Source organism: Lissotriton vulgaris, chromosome 5, assembly GCF_964263255.1.
Source record: "Lissotriton vulgaris chromosome 5, aLisVul1.2, whole genome shotgun sequence".
Taxonomy (NCBI): domain Eukaryota; kingdom Metazoa; phylum Chordata; class Amphibia; order Caudata; family Salamandridae; genus Lissotriton; species Lissotriton vulgaris.
The window spans coordinates 1002039407-1002061222 of NC_141693.1; the positions used below are offsets into that span (position 1 = coordinate 1002039407).

The 21816-nt window shown below is 44.1% G+C and overlaps 1 protein-coding gene across 2 annotated transcripts in view; it reads left to right on the top strand.

The window, feature by feature from the left end:
* Positions 1-21816, top strand: part of CRTAC1 (cartilage acidic protein 1) — a 1573434-nt gene that overhangs the window by 258542 nt on the left and 1293076 nt on the right. For both annotated transcript variants that reach the window (XM_086922610.1, XM_086922611.1), the window contains exon 2: positions 1964-2163. In XM_086922610.1, coding sequence (XP_086778736.1) covers positions 1964-2163 — 200 coding nt within the window. The remainder of the gene's footprint in view (positions 1-1963; positions 2164-21816) is intronic.

A 21816-nucleotide genomic window follows, 5' to 3' on the forward strand; every position in this document is an offset into this window, starting at 1 on the left:
TGTGTTTGTTAGTGAGTGAATGACTGGCTCACTAGTGTCTTTATCAGTAACTACATATGTTTTAATCTAGTATATATGAATATTGATGTATATAAGTGAGTATATGTGAGAGTAAGAGATTGTAAGATTTCCTGTTTAAATAAGTATGTGTTTCTATAAGTGATTGTTTAAGAGAATAAATATGTGTAATTTTCAGTAGAAGTAAGGTGGAAGTGTGTGTATAACTCTATATTCAAATAAATGGTTGTTCAATAGTTTATTTGCACGTGTGAATATGTGTGTGAGTAACTTTTGGATGAATGTCGGTGTGTAACAGGATGTATAGGTGTATCTCTTCATATGATGAGTGAGTATATGTATGAGTGACTATATAGAACTGTTGGTGAATGAGTGGATGTGTATATAGATAGTGGAAGTACAGAATTGCTTGTTGTAACTGATATAGGTATGTCCATTTTTTAAAAATTTCAGTTTCTATTTTTGAATATGTGTCTCAAGGGTTACTTTACACTGAGAGGAGGTCTGTGACTGTGTCACAAGGATGGTGTCATCAGTGATGTCATGAGTGATGTCACTGACCATGTCATGAGTGATGTAATATGTGATGTCATCAGCAGTGCATTGCACGCGCAAGTTATAGTGAGTCCGACTAACTATAACGTGGGAATTTCAATGGTTTTATATCAGTAAAATTTCCAGCTAACTATAACTGGTGTGAAACCTATGGTTTTTTCAGTGAATATATATATATATACACATACATGGGGAAAAAAGATTAAATATATTTAAATAACAGTAATATTCACATGTTCTAATTATTTTAATATTCAATATTTGAACATCTTACAGTAAAAGTAAGAGTAAACTAAGGATTAAGTGATTACGTGATTACAAAAAATGAAATTGGAAAGTGGTAGTTGTGGTTCAGTTATGAGTCAGGCGATGTTTCCAATAAAAACAAATATTTGATGATTTGCATATAACTTTTTTTATGTGTACATATGAATGCAATCAACTTAATTAGTCAACTAAGGTACAGCATGCCAGATTTCATGAAGAAATGTCCATGAGAAATAAAGTTAAGGGAGGAGAAAAAAACGTGTTTTCCCTATTTTAGTACCCATAGGAAATGTTGCTCACACTTACAACCCATTCCAAAGCCAATCCAAAGCGTTGGTTGGATTTATAGGGGAGCACAATAATTAGTTTTACCTAGTGTTTTTTTTAAATAGTATGTTCTTTTGTCCTTAAGAAATTATTGTTTGATATTAAGTTTTGACGATTTTGTTAACCACAGAATAGTTGACAAGCCAACTATTTTATTACCTTTATTTGCATTGTATGATATATGCATGTTACCACATTTGTTGCAATGTCAGAGTTACATGTGGAACTGCATAACAAAGGAAAGCTTAATTACATTGTCATTTGAGGTTCTGTCCTTAGTGACATAAATGCAACCAACGGGATATACATTTGAAATAAAGTGTTATTAACATCAGCTCGAGAAAAAAGTGTACAGTAAAATCCATACAAAATTGCCTAATGATTGCTGTCTTTTTCATATACCCAGTCTGCATCACTTGATGCACAAGTCTAAAACAATAAGAAAAGGAAATGGTATTATATGTTACCATGCATTCTTACCTCAAATATAGTCTCCAGCATCAAATTCGAAAGGGCAGCACAATAGTGGGTGGGACAAAATTCACATGGCTCAGAATATCGGAGCCAATATTGTATACATTTTAAGAAAACATCTTATTTGCAGATAATGAAATGGATACGTCTAAGAAAAGGAATGCTCATTGCATTTAAATCCGAGATTAGAAAAGGGGCGGAAAGCAGAGCTTTTATGTGTTACTTGCATTTCCTAGCTCAGTGGACGCTTCATTAATTTTGCTAGATTGATTTATGTGTCAATTTAATGGGAGACTTAATCAGCGTGTTAATTTGATTTTAGATGTCAACGATGCTGGTACTGCTGTGGCTGTGGTCCATCTCACCCCTGTGTGGGGCCACCCAGCGGTCTGAGCCCATGTTCACTTCTGTGACTAGCACTGTGCTGCCACCAGATTATGACAGCAACCCTCCACAGCTCAACTACGGTGTGGCTATCACTGATGTGGACAATGATGGAGATTTTGAGATTGTTGTAGCAGGGTGAGTAGTTTTTGCTTGTTACCATAATTCTTGGAGTGGATCAATGATGCATATGCATTTTGGGAATGTGTTCATTAGGACTATACATATGTCAATATAATCGACACCACCCTCTTGTGTGTTTCTGCAGCCATATGCTTTGTTTGGTTGTTTGAAATGGCAATTAATTGTATTACCCAATAGATTCATACAGATCTAGATCTAACACTGTATGCTCAAGAAGAAATATATAAAAGGTAAATATAGATTTTGCAATTCTCAACTCCACATCTTAGGTCAACGTTGTTTGCCTTTATATGCGTACATTGTTGATGTGGTGGAAGTTGATATTTTAGAATCAGTTTTCTTGTAGCTATATATTTTTGACCTTGATATTTTGAGATACAACGATCTATTGTTCCTCAAAAAAAGAGATATGTTGTTGTGTGAGTGCCTGCAGGCTGACAATAGCATGGGTTTAAGTATCAGGCACAGTGTAAATTGTGCTTGTACAGCTAATATTGAGAGTTTTGTTGCCACTGTACTAATCTTTATTATAAATACTTTCGAACAAGTGTAAACTCGCTTACGCATAAGCAGCTATAGATTTCATGTAAACAAAGTATGTTAAAACAGTGTTAGGTCAAATATCAAAATGTGATTATAGCTTAAGTTGAAATAAACATTCCACAATTAGTATCGCCTAAACATATGACAGGTAAAAACTGCCAACGATAGCCAGTATTACCTACTCTTAACATGTACTAGACTCTCTGATATGTGGGATTGGGCTTCATCAGTCCCAAAAGCTGGGGGCCAAAAGTAAATAATGAAAACAATGCAGTATTCAAGGTCAAAATTAGGAATCATTACAGAAAGCAAAAGGGTAGTTAGTCAGCATAAAGCACCATCAAAATAATCTATAGGTCAAGGGAAAAATCTAAGTATATAGTCAAATAACAGACTGTCATAGAGTCTGCCTTCATTGCATTGAGCAAACGCCTGGCAATCAAAAACATAAAGGGTACAAAATCAAATAGCAGACCAACATTGGAACTGCTTGATATGAAAGCTCAGAAAGGTCTGGCACATGTACCACAATAGGCACATTTTATAGGTTCAGAGGAAAAGAAACTGAGTTCTCAGCATGGTGTGAGGTAGCATCATAGAGCCAAACTAATAAAGTGGCATGACATACACCAATCACATTGCAGAAATGGTGTTACATAAAACAGGCTACTCTAGAGATCAACTGAATATTAACACCTTAACTGCTTCGAAGGTTCCGTGCCAGTGTGGAACGTTCTATTAAGCGGGCGGGGCCGCGTCGGCCAATGGAGGTGCGCAGCACTAAGGGGGTAGCGCTCGCGACGGCCGTTGGCCGACACACGCAGCAAAAGGGATAATAGGTGATTTTTTTTTTTTTTTACTCCACATACAAAGGAAATTACGTTGCACAACTGAAAATTAACAAACCATTTAAATGAATAATCAAATAGTTGTTGCTGCCTTGATTAGACACAGTAGGAGAATCTGCACTACAAAACAGATCCAATTTCGAGTATTTTCCATTAATGGAAAAGACACATTGATTTAATTAACCTCTTCACACTGACTGCCTCAGTTCTATTGCCTTTATATGCACTTCTTGCTCTGTTTTTTAATTTATATAATTATTTTATCTCCATCATTTCTGCTGCAAGAATGTTCCTTGTATGCTCAACCAAGTCACCCATCTTCCAGTCGTATTCAACAATTTCTACTTGATGTGGTGGCTCTAGGAGTATTCTTCAGGTGCCAAATTTCTACCTAGTGCACAATTTTTGCATCTCAAGGAATGTCCTTTTCTGCAGAACCCAGACTCTCCTGAGGCGAAAAGCCGGGAGATAGACACCTTGTTTTTAACCTAATGCACGTGTGATATTGTGAGTCACTCTGAGTATTTTGTGTTTTAAAATACCTTCCCTACCTGGCTGCACAGGACTCGATCCTGCTCAATCCACCGCTCAGCTGCCCTGCGCTGACAGCGGCTCTCTACCAAAAAACTCGGCGCCATTGCCGGCGTGTGACTAGGCCACGCCCCCTTGGAAGCCACGCCCCTCATCTGTATAAAGTATGTGTCATTTCCGTACGCGCAGCGGACGGGCGCAGCGGGCGCGCCGGCAGCGCGCCGAAGGCGCGCCAAAGACAAGCCCGTCTGGGCCCGTCCGGGCCCAGCTGGCCCCAGGCCCCACCACCATGCCCATTTTCGCCAGGAACAACCTGACATACTCCCGGTACAAGCTTCTAGCCTTAAAAACCCAGAAACACCCAGCCTGCACGCGCACCCTGACGGGCGACAACCCATTCATTAGATGCAACCTCTGCAACCCTGCCGGCTCGGATCCGGCTCCCAGTGGACTTCAACTACGCCTACTCAATTGCAGGTCGCTCGTGAAGCACGCGCACAAAATCAACCTCCCAATCGCAAACCACGCCACAGACATCCTGTTTATGACTGAAACCTGGCTCACTTCCAGCAACGGCCCCGATATAGTCCTCGCACTCCCTCCCGGGTACCTTATGTGCTCGCTGAACAGACCAGAGGGTAGAGGAGGTGGACTAGCCATAATTTACAAAGACGTCTTTACCTGCAGATCCTCAGACGGCAACATCAAGGGATGCGAAAGCTGTCACTTCGCCATACAAATTTCCCCAGTTACCTCCTTAACGGGAATGCTGGTATACCGCCCCCCGGGCCACCTGGCGGAATTTCCAAGCAAAATCATCGATCAGATCTCCATTGAGTGTACGGCCTCCTCCAACTACCTACTACTGGGGGACCTCAATGTCCACTTCTTGGGCCCGGTCGATAAGCAGGCGACAGAACTGCTACAGGACATCACCTCCACCGGCCTTGACCTAAAAAATCCACAGGCCACTCATGAAAGAGGTCAACTGCTCGACCCCATATTTACAAACATCCCAGATCTGAAAACGCAAGATCACGTCCCCCTCCCTTGGACCGACCACTTCCTGGTCCCCTTTGTATGGGCTATCAACATTCCGCCCCCTCAACCCCCCAAAATCAGAACCCTTACTAGACGATGGCATAAATTGGACCCAGACGAATGGGCCGCCAAACTAAGGGAAAACGCTCCCCCCCCCCTCTCAAGACCCCATAGCCGCAGACAAGGAATTCAACACTTGGGTCACCCAATCTCTTGATGCCATCCTGCCAAAAACCAGCTCTCTGAAACACACCAAGAGAGTCAACCCATCCCCCTGGTACACCCCCGAACTCAACCTTCTGCGGAAGGCTTGCAAGAGGAACGAACGCCTTTGGAGGAAGGACAAAACTGCAGAGAAAAAAGACGCATTCCGTTCCTCCGTAAATGCCTACAAAAAGGAGCTACGTAACACCAAAATCGCATTTTACGAGAGCAGAATCAAAAACGCTGCATGCTCGGCCCACAAAACCTTTGCCGTTCTTAAAGAACTCCTTCACCCCCCTGATCCCCCTCTCAAACCACTCGACCCCAAAGAAGCGGAAAGCAAATGTACTAATCTTGCTACCTTCTTTGACGAGAAAATACAAAAAATTCTCGTGGCCATTCCACCCTCCGAACCGGGTCAACCGGGTCACACGGACTGGGATCCTACCAGCCCCTCACCTTCCCTGGACGCCTTTGGTCCAGTCACCACGGAAGAGGTTGTGGCAACACTGGCCTCAATCAAAAGTGGGTCCCCCCTCGACCCCGCACCCCTCCGCTTCCTGAAAAAAGTGACCAGCACCATCATTCCCCCCCTCACGGCACTGATCAACTCCTCCCTCTCGCAGGGCATAGTTCCCCCCAGCTGGAAAGCGGCAGCGGTCAAAGGCCTATTAAAAAAACCCTCTTTGGACCCACAGGACCTCTCCAATTACAGACCCATCTCCCTTCTCCCAGGAAATAGTAAGATCACGGAAAAGTTAGTGAACAAACAACTGTCACTATTCCTGGAGAGCAACAATCTACTAGGGGTCTCCCAGACAGGGTTCCGTCCAGGCCAGGGCACTGACATCGCCCTCCTGGCAGCAGTGGAGAAGGCCAGAAGCATTCTGGACACGGGAGGATCAGTGGCAGTGATCCTCCTGGACCTCAGTGCGGCCTTCGACACTGTGGACCATCTCACCTTAATCCAACGACTGGGAGAAATCGGAGTTAGGGGTACGGCCCGGAAGTGGCTAAAATCCTTTCTAGCAGGCCGTTCCTTCCAAGTCTGGGAGAACGACAGCCACTCACCCGTTATCCCCCTTCGCTGTGGAGTACCGCAGGGCTCATCCTTGAGCCCTACGTTATTCAACGTATACATGGCCCCACTGGAGAAATTGGTCAGTCCGTTCGGCGTATCAATCATCAACTACGCCGACGATACCCAGCTGTTGGTAACCCTCTCTCACCCCCACCACTCCCCCTCTGACCTTCACAGTTGCCTCACCGAAGTCCACCGCTGGATGAACCTCTCCTCACTAAAGCTAAACGGCTCAAAGACCGAGATACTGATGCTTGGCCACAAAGGGCCCTCCTTGCCGCCTCACCTCTGGCCCAACTGCCTGGGTGATCCCCCCGCTCCCAAGGAAGAGGTCAAAAGCCTAGGCGTTTGGATCGAAAAAGACCTGAGCTTCAGAACACAGGCAAAAAAGACGGCAGGAACATGCTTCGGACTACTCAGAGCCTGTAGAAAGATCTTCCCCTTGCTCCCTGGGAACGCCAAGAAACTCCTGATTCAGGGCCTCATCCTGGCGAGACTGGACTACTGCGACGCAATCTACCTGGGAGCTCCCGAAGCCACCCTCAACACCTTGCAGAAAGTCCAAAACGCCGCAGCCCGCCTGCTTACTGGCACACCCGCAAGATCCTCGGCTAAGCCAGCTCTCAAGTCTCTCCACTGGCTCCCAGTCAGAGAAAGGGTTGCCTTCAAGGCTCTCTGTCTTGCCCACAAAACCCTTAACAACAACGGCCCCCCTCTCCTCAAGGAATTCATTATCCCCTACAAAGCGGAAAGGGCCCTCCGGTCCAGTGGAGAAAATTTCATCACAGTCCCCAGAGTTAAAAAAGCCAGGGCCGGTGGCCGCCGCTTCTCGGTCCACACGGCCAAACACTGGAACAACCTCCCACGAAGACTGAGGACAGAACCCAATCTCCTCCAGTTCAGGAAATCACTAAAGACCCTTCTTTTTCCTCACCCATAATTCCCTCCTCGGCTGAAACCACAGGAGACTCAGGTTTAGCGCTGGGATGCTCTAGGGTTACTACGCGCTCTACAAAACCTTTAAATAAATAAATAAATAAATCCCTCAAGTCTTTCAGCTCCTGCAGTTGAGCTTATCGTCTGTACCCACACTTTACATTAACCTCCATTTTGGTATTGGGATTCTACACTTTCTTTAGTCTTTATTGACTGGGATGAGTGATAACATAAGCTGTACTTTTTTCTTGTTAGTTTGATTTGCATAAAATAGGCCCCTTATTGTCTCCAACACTTCGTCATATACTTTAGCTACTTTTACTTAACCAAACATAACTCTGGGAGCACTGTCCCTTTTTAGGTCGAGCAGACCTACCCTCAATGCGTGAGCATTGAAGGTGTCTGCTTCAGACCTATTGTGGCCCGTATTTAGGAATGTGGACAGCAATCAGACGCACGCTTTGACATTGTCAGATTTCACCTCGGGAGCGCGCGTCTGAGCTGCGCTTGCGCGGAGTAACACACAGCCCTTGCTCACACACAGACACAGGCTGCCCCCACCCCTCTGCATGCACGCACACACAGGCGCGCGCATGCACACGCAGGCACACGGCACACATACAGGCACACGGCACACTATCCCCTGCCTCGCATTCTCTCTCAATCACACACAGTCACGCATGCGCACACACATTCTCTCGCGCACACCCCTCCCCCACAGGCATACACAAAGGCACGCACGGACTTCACATCAGCCCTGGGCCCCACTCACTGGCTGCGCTCTTCCGGCAGGGCTCCTCTCGCGCTCCGCTCCTCACGGCGCGTCTCCTCTTCTGGATCGGGGCTCCCTCAGGTCAGAGGAGCCCCGCAACAGGCGCCACACTCCTCCTTCTCCCCGGCCCCCTCCTGGGGACCCGGGCTACCCAGGACCGGCAGGGCGCTCCATGCGCCGGCAGGCCTTCTTCTCACGGACCTCAGGAGGCGGGACTTCCGGTCGGCCGTGAGCGGATTGGCCGGCCGGCCAAGAGCTTCCGGGTCGCCGCGGGCAGCGCGGCGGCATCCTCCCGATCACTACTAGGACAGGAGATGTGCACGCGAGTGGCCGCTGGCGTCTCGCGTCTCTTCCGCCTTGTTTTGTAGGGGTGTGGAATGGCCAAAGCAGGACATATTGTTTGTGCTCATGAACAAATCCAAATGTTTATTTTGTCTACAGGACAAGGAGTGTCAGTTGCTAAGGCAAGTTATACATCCAAATGTGTAAGATGTTTAAGATGGTATGTATACAAGTTTCAATCGTGCAACACCTTTAATGTTAGGGTGAGAGCTGTAAGAAATACACCAAGTTGTAAGCTCAGCTTGCATTAATGACAGTGGTTCCAATATGTGTTTGCAAATTTTAATATTTATAATACTACCAGTATGACCCTTTATTAAATGTCAATGCATGCAGAAGAACGTAAGCAAAACCGCATGAAGATTGAAGAGGATTAATCGAATGTGCAAATTATTTGCTTTCATAATAAAATGTACCATAAGCATTTTACTTTAAAAAAAAAATGGTTAGAGAAAAAGTGTTACTAAACTACTACAGTGTGCTTTTTTTTTTTAGAACATTGTTAAATATCACTTCTCTAAAGCAATATTTAATTAAATGGGTTTGGTGAAAGGGAATATTAAAAATAAAATAACGGCGAATCAGTGTAAAACTAATATGGGCACCAATCTTTAATAATTTCATTCTTAACCCCTTCCGTGCTGATGACAGAACGGTTCCGTCATCAGCTACGGGTGAGCTGTGCTGATGACGGAACCGTTCCCTCATGACTCCGCCCGCGCAAGGCGGAGTCAGCACAGGCGGAAAATACGCCCCGCACGGAAGGGGTTAAATCTGCACCAAAGCAAGGTCTAGGACCTCGCATTGGGGCAGAGATAGGACTGTCAGAAATGCACTATAGTTAGCAGAAGCAGGCCTGGAAACCTGTGACAGTTGCTGATTTACAGGCATCGTACTGGCAACTTTTGTGAATTCTATTTTCACGTAACTACATATGTCCTGAATACCCATAAACAGGCAGGTCTGAGTGAGCACAAGCTCGCAGGGCATCCCAACATTGGAACAACCACTTGCCACCTACTTCCAGATACTGCGAGTCGATTTGTTCACGCAAAAACTTTCATGCCAGTAAATCTTTTTTTGTAGGAGTGAAAAAACAACTGCGTGTAAACCAACCTTACATGTGCACCTAGTCCATAACATTTGATAAGACTTTCCATTGTTTATATAGCTTTAAAATATAAATGCCCAGTCACTGATGTAGCATTTAGTATGTGGTCACTATTATGCAAAAAAAAAAAGAGAGATCTTTGTCACAGTGAGGAGTATTCGGTCTAAGAATTTTGCAATTTGATGACATGCAGAATGTCAGACTGGGGGCAAGCTCCTTTTCTTTAATGTAACACTTTGTGATATTATGTGAATGCTTAAAGAGTAAATTTGCCAGAAAAATTCACAGGACACTTCCTCAGAAACGAACATAAGAAACAGAACCGTGATATATTCTGTCCTCTGCTATACTTAGAACTCAGGAAGTTAAGAAATAGTGATTTCTAATACAATTATCAAAGCAACCTATTAAGCAAGCCAAATATACCACAGGTCCCTAGTGTTTTTTTCATTCCCCTGGTTTAGAAGTACCATAATTGAATTTCGGCATACTTCGTAATTAGAAAGTTTGCATACAGAGGGCCTATTTCAATATTAAACAAGCATTTACAGTGCAATAGGTCTCACATTATTAAAGTTTGAGCTATTGGCATTGTAAATGACAATGCATTTTATTCATTTGTTTTTAAAACCTGCAATCAGTGTTTAAACACTCACTTTGAACGTATACTCCTTGCTTACGATGAGCAAGGCTGGCAGTAAAAGAGACTGCCAGCCTTGCTTCTCATACGCATGGACTATAAGTACAAAGTGCTTGTTTACGCACCGATGCAAATTAATAAAAGGCATTGTCATTTACAATGCCAATAGCTCAAACTTTAATAATGCGAGACCTATTGCATTGTAAATGCTTGTTTCTTAAATGTTTGATTCTGAACAAGGCTGCAGTGAATTTGTCAATTTTTGTTTAATTGCAAACAGTACTTTCTATATTAGTTCATTTTTAAAATGGAAATCACTTCTATTAGGATCTTAAATACATCAGGCACATCCATATAATAGAGAAAAAACACACATATTAACACGCCTTTGTGAGTTGGGGGCAAATCAAAAAATACTAGCAGACTCTCGGAGGTAATGACGATACCTCAGTAAGTGTTTGTCTAAGAAAAAACTGAAGGGATTTTTTACAAGCCCCTCGCGCCACTTGTACGTCACTTTTTCCCATATTAAAAGGGATGCAACTCACTTTTTCCAATATTACAAGGGATGCAACTGTGGCGCAATGGGCTTGTAAATTTGCCCCTCAGTTCTAAAGAAAACATTTCACACGGATCCTGACCTCCCAACTTTCCGATACATCTCTCTATGTGAGAGGGGGGGTTAAGTGGAGGGGGCTTAAAGGGACAGGGTTTGGAGCAGAAAGGGGCCTAGAGTAAATTAATCTCATGAGTCATGAAAGGGTCGGGCACTGGAAAGGGGAGGGGGCTTTGTGCCAAGCCCTGACTCCCCCCCCTCACCCCCCCCCCCCCAAAGAAAAAATAAATGCAAAAAAAACAACTTCAGAGGCTGCAGATAATGTCCTGGGGAGGTTCCCATGCTGAGTGGACGTCAGATGCGTGATCCGCCAAACACGAGCTGGAAACTCACTCTGTGTAAGGGTTTCCAGCTCACTTTATCTCCTTCCATGTGATATTGGCTCCTCACTGGGAAACTGCCGCAGCAGATCCGATATTAAAGCAAGGGAGGGGACAATTCAAATGGGAGGAGGAAGGAAAATGGGAAAGAGGGAAAAACATTGACAAAGAGAGAAAGCAGAGAGGGAAAAGAACCTGCAGAAGTGAGAAAGCGAGTCAGGAAATATAGGTGAAGGATTTAAGAGGCATGACTTGTCTCCAAGACTATAGAGCATTTTTATTCAGCACTCTGACCTTTGATAGTGCCTGCCGCAGGCTTCTGGACAAACCTTTGGGCCTCAGCACTTATTATTTTACAAATTAAGCACCACTAATAACCATGTGTGCTGTTGCAGAATAAATAGTAGGGATGCATGCTGTGGCACAGTAACTATTGGAATTTATTCTGTGGCACAGTCATTTATAGGGAGGCGTGCTGTGGTACATGTATAATAGGCATGCATGCAGTAGCACAATAGCTTGTAGGTATGAATGCTGTGACACAGAAATAGCCTTGCATGCTGTGGCACAATAACTAATAGGGTTAAATGCTGTAGCATTTAATAGGCATGCATTATGTGGCAAAAATCAGTAATACGTATAAATGCTGTTGCACAGTAGCTAATAGGCATGAATACTCTAGCACAATAACTGATATATATCGATTTTGTGACACAGTGACTGATTCTGAAGCATTCTGTGGCACAATATCTGATGAAGAAGTGTTCAGTTACATTATAAAAGATGGGCTGGAATTCTGTGGTACATAGACTCATGGGCACCCATTCAATACCACAGAATGCACGCTTCATGATAGTCATTCTGTCACACGGTAACTGGTGACTTCTCTTGGCAATTTCTCCCAGAAACATACATTGCACTTGTGTTCAAAACGTTTACTCTATTACATGTCCACGTCCTCTGTACAGCTACTGCCAAAGAAGTGATGTCAGAAAGCCATTCTATTGGATCAATACTTGCAATGGACAGATTCAAGTGTATTTAACTTCAGGGGAATAGCACTTCTGAGACCTACGAACGGTCTTGAATTATTGCATTATTTGCAGATCTTTCTTTCGGCGCGGTCTCATAAATGCATGGCTTTTAGTTCATATATTTGGAAATACTGGTTTCCATGTAGCGGTATGCTGCAGAAGAAGACCTCTATTACTGATGCGGCCAGTACTGCCAAGTGGTGGGGCGGGGGAGGGGAACACTAAAAAAAGCATATATAAAGAAAATAAAACTTACCTTCTCCGACGGCCGCTGCCTTGCTCCTGATCCTCGTGTCCTTGTCAGGAGCCTGCTGCACAATGCTCAGGGTCCCAGCTCCCAATCCTATTGCTGCTCACATGCTGGGAATGCTATTCTCAGTATGTGAGCAGCACTGGGATTGGTCTGAGTGCTTTGGTTCGGCGCTCAAACATAGACTGGGAGTTTGTGTCGGTTTCTCCATCCAGCTATCAACACAGCTAGGTAGAAGAAGGCTAAGTATGCATGCAGGTTTGGCCGGCCCCTTGGCAGTGCCCAGCATTCCCCCCCTCCTCCCTGATGCTGCAGCTTCAGTATGGGAGGCCACACCCCTCCTTCGGCTCACAGCCTGCTAGACTAAAAAAAAATGGTAATAAAAATGTTTTATTATCATTTTATTTATGTTCCTTGCCTCTGCTGGCTTACAGCGTGTTGGGGCGACGCTCCTCCACCATAAGAAGCCACCCCCTGCTCCATTAACACAGTGGTCTTGTTACAGACTTTTAGAACCCCTAAAATTTGGGTCAGATGTCACTGATGTTCCTTCTCCTAAAAATAGAATGCAGGTATCCCATATCTAAAAATGTAAACATGGAGCTGTCCACCCTGTAGGTGCCATGCAGGAAATTCTAATCATGGGCAAGGTGTATAGAAGTTGTTTAATATGAGGTTCATGCAGGCTTCACTCACTCTGTTCACTAGAGGTGGGCGAGCCACTGAAAGCTCGAGCCTGACTCGAACCCCAAAGTTAGTTCAGGCTCAATTCCAGGTCCTGTTAGAACCTCGAGTCCATAACGAGCCGAGCTTTCAAGTATCATCTGCGCAGTGGCGGCTCCTCAATTAAAGCGGAGGAGTGTTACCCCACTTCTTTTTAGCAGTGTAAGAAAAAATAAAATGATTATATCTCAATGTTATTATCATTTTATTTTTTCTTGTTTCGGGTGCGTCAGCTTGGCGGGGCGGGGCTGCTCTGGTGAAAGAGCATGGGATGGGAGTAGTGGTTTTCACTCCCTATGTGCGTGTGATTGTTTGGCCAGCCATCTCAGGCCGGCCAAACATTCATGTCCACATAGCATGATCTCCACCCATGCTACATTACAGTCTGGGTTAAGAACCTGCCCAGGCCTCCAGTGTCCCTCTGAGCGCCGAACCACAGCGCTCAGACCAATCTCGATGCTGCACTGCAGCATTGTGAATGGCTATGGAGAGCCTGGGTGCTTCTTGTTCTGGCCGGAGAAAGGAGTGGAGAGATGCGATGAGGAGGACGCAGCGACGCAGACAGGAGGAAAGTTTTATTGAATTTTTTATTTACCCCCTTCCCCCGCCCCTCCACCTCTACGCCTGCCACTTCGATCAGTGCAAGCTGCCACTGCTTCTGCCTGCCACCCTTCCCATACCCAGGATGTGGCGTACTGCCAGAGCTGCTGACTTTGGAAATGAGGAACCAGATTTGATTCTTGGTGTCAGCTCAACAACCTGTGATTCTGGGCAAATCACTTAAACTCCCTGTGACTAAAACACAAAAAGCACTTGAATAACTTAGGTCGAGTTTGTGTTATATAAAAATGCACAGAGTCAAAAACAAAGTTTAACTTAAAAAAGGAAAGTCAAATAGATACCCATTTAGTGACTGATTTGTATAAAGTGACATCAGAAAATCTAGATAAAACGCACCTTCCCTGCTTTGTGCTGTCATAAGGGAAATAATTTATTTCACTGAAACTTTTTCCATTATTGCATATGTGAGTTTAGAATACCGGTTTTATAAAAACCCATTGTGTTTGATTAATAGACTATAATGTTGCTTTATAATAATCTCGAAGCAAAAGACACACAGATGATGCACGGAATGCAGAGCAAATCAAATATTCACCCACAGTCAAGAGATCTGGGTTAAATCCATTGTTCTTTTGCTCACCATGCCATTGCAGTTTGGACCCAGCCGTATGCAAATCAGTCTTGGCCCAATGCCTCATGGGAACAGAATAGCCTTAACTGCCAAGCCAGGTCCTCCCTGGACCAGAAGCAAGCATCCTGAGACAGATTTCGGGTATCACCTCTCAACAGCCAGGCTATCTTGAATCTAGTGGCGCAATGAGCACAGTACACGTCTTGGCATACCATTCCCACTTAGGGTGACTAATGCAAAAAGAACAGATGATGGACGGAATGCTGAACAATGAAAAAAAATGGATTTAGGCCCAGATCTCTGTAGGGTGAATTTTTGACATTGTGTAGCATTCTTGCCATCAATTGTTCTTTCTGCATTTGTCACCACGAGTGGGATGGGTATGCCCAGACGTGGGTCCTGTGCTCTCAATTAGACTGGAGTCAAGCTTGACTGGCTAAGGAGGGGTGATACCCCGGAACCACTTCCAGGATGCTTGTTTCCAGACCAGGGAGGACCTGGCCTGGCAGTTCGAGCTGGACTGTTTCCATGGGGAACAGGCTCAAGACTGATTTGCACATGGCTGGGTCTGAACTGGAAAGCCATGGGGAGCAAAAAAACAATGTATTTAGGCCCAGATCTCTGTACTGCAGTGAATGTTTGACATTGTGCAGCATTCAGTCCATAAATTGTTCTTTTTGCAATTATAACAATCTAGGCCAGTACTTGGGTTACATAATAACTGTCTTGCTTCTTAGTTTTGTTTAAAAACTATCACTTTTAATAAGTACTTCTCTGCCAAGCTAAAATGTGACGTATTCATGTCAAATCTTCCACATGTTAAAGAAGTATACTTTTTTGAATTTTGAAGAGAGTTTATCAAATTTTATGAGACGTTTGTTGCTGTATGATTTACATAGCAAGCATTTCCAAGGCATGGCTCCTGCACAGGTTCTCAGAACCGTGCAAGACCTTGGCTCAGCTCTCCCTGCTAATTTGTTAGCGCTCTCCTCGCCACTGTGCATGGTTCCTTCATAGCTGCCTGATCTGTTATAAGATCTGCCACTACCCAAACCCTGGTGCTGGCAAGCTGCACATGACCTTCTGGGTACAGTGGAGGAACGCAAAATGAAGGGGCCCTCTGGCTGAATTTAACGAGAGGCCTCCGAGTTTTAGAGGAGGCCCAGATATTAATCGGCCTTAGTTTGCATGGGGGCCCCATAACATGTTGGGGCCCCTTGAAGTGTTAGGGCCTCCCTACGCCCCATGGCTGCAGGGGCCTGAGTTGCACTTCTGACTGAATGCAAATATGCTGATCACGAGCATTTTGGGTGACATATTCTTAATATTCTAAGTATTTTTTTATCGTTTCTCTCAGAGAGGATTTCAACACGAATCTGAATAGATTATGCACTTTTCCGCGAATGATTCATGGAGGGTTACTTTCATGTAAAATCTATCTGCACTCTTAAAGTGAGGTGCGACAATAACATTGCTTCTGCCTCGGGAACTGGTGTCACAGCAGTTGTGGGGCGCAAGCAACCTCGAGTGTGAACGCGAATAGCAAGTCGTGCACTTTCACATGACACATGAGGAGGGCGTCTCAGTCACAACCTGGTCTGACACCATAATCACAGTTGAATTTTTTTTTGTTTCTGAAAGAGTCGACGACACAAGTTAATAATTGGAGAAGGGACTTAAGGAAATAATGTAAAATAGCCTGGTTTAATGACATTTCCTCCTGTGTGACGAGGCTCCTGTACGTCTTCTGATTCGCAGCAAACGCTAGCTCATAAACTCTGCTTTTTTAATGGTTAGCCATGATATATGAAGCAGGGTGAGAAGTATTTTAGCTATGAAACTGCAGGAGGGCTGCTAATTTGAATGACATAGAGCAGTAGTGCAACTTCCTTTGTTTAAAAGGCAGCCTCAGGCAGGTATGAACGGAGGTGGAAAACGAAGGTTGATGTGCTGTGGAGGTGAGAACTGCTGCACAGCTGCTCCTAGAAACAAAATCAGACCATTTGCAGTCTCCTCCTATGTTCCTGAGGTGTGTCCCACAGTGTGTGCATTCAAATGTGCGCGCGAGCATGTGCGGCTTTATCCCTCCAGCCAGCTGTGCTTCAGTAGTCTGCCTGCTTGTCAGTCAGCAGCTGTGCCCTCGCGCTGGTGGCTTCCGTGTGAATGGCTCTGACTTCAAATGCTTCCCGTTTCATTCCCTCTCTTCTAATATGTTGGCAAGATCACACGTTAATTGTAGCACGGAGAATCAGCAGCACCTGCGTTACCATGTGTAGATGCAGTGTTCTGTATGTTGAACAATTCCTCTCCTGATATATTTATAGCAATAATGATCATAGGACGATTAATATGTACCATAGTGAAATTCACTGGATAAACCACATAGAGAGGATCACCATCCCTAATTTTTGAATCCACAAGCATCCTGAACAGAGAAGAACACCAATGGGTCATTGACCTGACCATGATAAGGCAAGGGTTCTGTGATCCGTATCCTGAATGGGACCATTGCACCAAATTCACCTTTTTTCTATAGTCATCCCAGATTTGTTGCCATTTTCTGGACCTGTTTTTTATGCCTTTTGAACTCTGTGCACTTTAGTACTGCTAAACATTAGTAAAGTGTCCATGCTTCACCTCAAAATCATGGCTGTACATTAGAACTCCCTATTATTCCAATTTAACTTCTCAATAAGTACACAGTAAATCGTACACCTATGTAAATGTCATATATGTACTGCAGTATACATTTTCTACCACCCATTTAAATATATTCCTGCCAGGAGCGCCACTGTAAATGCACTGCAGTGACACATGGCAGGGAAACATGTCTTTGCCATGTAGGAAAAGCATATTTTTATATATTCACAAGGCACACTTAAAACTGCCCTGAACGCCCACAGGCTGCTAATATATAAAACTAGGGCACACTGCATATTGAAGCTAGTGTGTCTTCACAGTGAAATAAAACCCACAACTATTTCACTATGTAGGCCAGGCTAGATTTTTAGTCCTAGGTGGGATTAAAATATTTACTTTCCAGCTCCACTTATGAAAGGGTTAGAAAAATGCTTAAAAAGTTAAATCCTGCTTAGCTTTAAAAATCAAACTAAATAATGACGTCAGAATTTTGATAACTTGACCAGAAAAGTAACTTTGAAAAAATTTACTGTAGGCTGCCTGGTTCAGAACTAACTTAAAACCAGTTCTGTCACTCATCACACATTCGGTGCTGGAATACACATTCTTCGCTGGGAGAATTTATAACTCTGACTTGCCTATGGACCAATGAATAGCTAATGGGTGCTAACTGCTGTCTACGTAACAGGGATTAGCTATCTGTGAGTGAATAGAAACAGGTGACAAAACGCATGGCAGCTTTAGCATTATCTCTTCTGACCTGAACATTCCAGGGAGAGCTACTTCTATTCATTTGCAGGATCCTCTTAGACACCCGTCCCCAGTCACAGAAGGGGGAAAGACAGTTCTGCCACCTATCACACTTCCAGAGCTGGAATACTCATCTTTGGCTGGGAAAATAAACACTCTAGCTCAGAAGACAATGGCCCAAGAAGGGCCTGTGGGTTTTAACTACTTACTAGGAACAGATGGCAGAATAAAGGACAGCTTCTGCGCACCTTCCTTTCACTTGAATATATCACAGAGGGATTCTTCTCTTCATCCCCAGACCATCCTAGACAGTGAGGCTCCATCCACAGTAAGAAGGAAAATTAGTTTTAACCTTGTTGGAGGAGTGTCCAAGAAGCTGAAGAAAGGCCTGCCTGGTGGCTGCTGGGAGCCTCATCTTGAAACAGGGACACCTGTGTAATTTTACTGTAAGGTAAAGAAGAAGTGCTTTAAACTGGAGGTGGGGAACTGCAAGAAAATCGTTAGGATTGGGTTGTAGAAGTCCTCCAGCCACTGGCTAGTGCACAGGATAAATCTGCCACTTCCACCACCCCTTCTGAGAACTTTCTTGGGCCTGGTACAACTCCATCTGAAGAAGAAGACCAGATGGAAGAAGAATCCTGTCTCCATGCTCCTGCTGGAAGAAAATCACTCACAACTCATTATCACAGTAGCCACTAATGCTTAAATTGTGCAAGTGATTGCTGGTGGAGGGCCCTAGCACACATATTTGGGCACCAGGACTTATTTAATCACCAGACTTTGACCCAGAGCAGTAGCAAAATATAGAAAAAAAATAAAGGAGTTAGAGAAATACCTGAGATGTTTGCAAAGGGAGAAGTAGGGATGGATAAGAACCTCCAAGAGTGCCACAATGAGACAGTAAGTTGTAGAGTGGTACAGAAAAGAGACATGAGGTGAAATCAAGACTAGTCAGACTTGGACCGGATTTAGACTTTGGCTGAGCGGGTTCTCTGTTGCAATTTTGATAGAGTAGTCAGTCAAAATGAAGTTTTAGACAGTGCAGACTACTCCATCTCTGCCGGGTACATATATTTCCAACAGCCTGGCAGAGTAACGAGCCTTCAGGAAAAAGCTACAGAAGATGAGAAAAGAAAATGGAAGAAATTAGGTTACAAGAAAAATCATCATGATTTGTATGTTACCCCTGAGACTAAATTATTCTCCCTGATGCTATGCTGCATCCTATTGGATGGTACATTCACATCATATCACGCCGAGGCAGAGACAGTATGATTAATAATCGGCTAAAGAAGACATTGACTGTGATGAATCATAATGGTCAATCAGAAAACCAATTTAAAAGACTCCAAGCAGACTTTGTTGAGATTCCAGTCTAAAATACTTTAATATAAATTGGTCATTGTCTGCTTGTTTTCGAAATGGGTTGAAGCATGCCCCACCTGGAGATCAGTTAGCCTTACAATTGCTAAATATTTGTGGAAGTAGTTGATTCCTAGATTCAGTTTTCAAACTTCAATTGCGACAGATCTCGGCTCACACTTCGAACACAAGTTTAGTAAATAAATCAGAAGTTTCATGGTAGTTATCATCCGCAATGTTCTTGTGTGATGGAGAGATTAAATGGCACTCAAGAATAAATTGTCTAAAGTCTGTTCTTCATGTGGTTTAATTTGGGCTGACAGACTTCCACTGGTTTTAATAAACATCAGATATACACCTGACAAAAAGACTTGTCTGTCTCCCCATATAGTGATCTTGGGTAGAGCAATAAAATGGTCTTGTTGACCTGCAGCTGATTTAGTGTGGGTAACTGATGGCATTATGATGGATTTCAGTAAAGGTCTTGCTGATATGGTGAACTATGTCTCCTACCATGCAAATGCTGCAACAGAAGCTATGAAAAACATATTATGCCACAGATTAGAAGTAGGAAACTTGATAGTGGTCTGAAAACACATCAGTAAAAACTGTCTTGAAGAGTGCTGGCCTGGATCATATCAGGTAATAATGATGACGAACCCTGCAGTAAAGATTGCAGGAATCTCACAGTGGAAAAACACTCACAAAAAGAATGAAAGCACCAAATGAAGAAGTGGAGAAGACAACCCCTGGTTCACAGAGTCAAGCTCAAGTTCACAGTGTGGATCCAGAAGAGGGTTAACCGCGGCGCGAATTCTGCTGCAGTGCGGTGGTTTAAAACAGTGGGCGGGGCCGCGTTGGCCAGTGGACATGCTCAGCAATACCGAGGTAGAATTACGACGGCCGTTGGCCAAAGCGCGCAGCGAAGGGGTTAACATTTTGAAAGTGTTGGGACTCGTGAAAATGAAGTCGTAAAAGTCCAGATCAATGGAAGTGAGAGTACTAGTGAAGAACCTGGTACATCTACCAGTGGTGGTACATTCCAGTTTCAAGGCAGGGATCTAAGTGAAGAACTGTTGCAAAGTCAAAGGTACTAGTGGCATCAAGGAGAAGTAATCTCTGATCCAAACAATGAAAAGTTGCAGTTTTAAATTCAAGTTAAAAGAACCCCCAGAAGAAGAAAACAATTTATAGTTAGTTGCCCTGTTTAGTTTGGTCAAGGTTCATGTTCATCATTAAGTGAAAAAGTAGATGAAAGAAATAAAACCGAATACAATGAGTCACTGAAAAGAACCTGCAAAAGAAAACACTGTTAGGGAGATAAACACTGTTAGGTAAAGTAACCAGGTAGACTAAAGGCAATCAATGAAAATCCTGAAATAATTGAACTAGATTCAGGAAATAGTGGTAGTGAATTCCATGTTGCTTAACTACCACTGAGGAAGAGAACACCAGACAAAAAATATGCATCACCTGAGTAGGTATATCTAGCAATAGTGTCAAAAGAAGAAGAAGAAGAAGAAGAAGAGTCAGAGACTTACAGCCCAGTGAATCGTTGTTAGCATTGTGTTGAAAGCGAGTTTGAAAGTGAATCAGAGGAAGAAGAAGGACCACCTTGAGAGGTTTGAGCACTGTGGAATCTGAGTAGGCTCCTGCGTGCTGCTGTACATACCTGCTATGGTGATACTGCAGAGTACACTTTGGAGAATAGCTCTGGCATGGTTAGTGAGCGCAACAGTAGCAGCAGTCATCAGCTATCACACTGGGGCCTGGAATCAGGAAGGCAGGCGCCCGCGACGCAGCAAGGGCAGGCCATGGCAGGCCACCGAGCCTGAGCTCGGGAAATGTAGCATCAGTTCCTTCAAGGTGCTAGCAGATTTCATTATCGCAACACTGTGCACATGCACAGCAGCTGGTGATGGGGGCAATAGGCGGAAGCGTAGTGGTTCCTCGGCTGGTTAAGCACTGTGAGGGAACAGATGGAGCAGGTTGAACAGCAGTGTCAGCTAAGCACAGAAGCCTCAGTAATGCTACTGACGCCATAGATGCCTCTGAAGGTAGCACAACCAATGACGAGGAGTGGCCCTTAGATCCACACGGTGCTTCTGTTGATAGCGGTGTGGCAATGTGGAAAGCAACAATGCATCCTCTGGGACTGGCAAAAGTGTGAGTGATTGTTAAGGCCCAGTAAGGAGGTGCGAGGGGCCCGGAAAGAGAGACGAAATTGACGTTCAATGTAACTTGCACAAAATGTAGATGATAAGGCCTTCTCTTCTTTTCTCTCGCAGGCACAAGAACAAGGCCTCACTAGGGGAAAGGCTGGGACTTAGTCAGAAGCTAGATATTCTGATTTGCCCCCTATTTTGGATGCAAGTAAAGAGAAATTTGATTTGAATGAGTAACTGTGGTAAATATGGTTCCTGGGCAGTTTCAGTAGCAGGATTCTAGAGGCCCTAGTCTGACACAAGAAATCAGGCTTTAACTCGTTCAACCCTTAGATAGATCGAATGACAATACCCCTACCTCTCCTCCCAAGGTGATTTCCCAAACTGGCAAAGATGCTAATATCTTCTTAGTTGTATTATTTTAGAAAGCATAACCTGACCTGGCAGACTGGAACTATCAAATACAACGCACCCACTTGATCCCTTGTCCACAGAGGAAGAATTAAGGAAGGAATCCTCAATACCCATGCTCGATATTGGTGTATA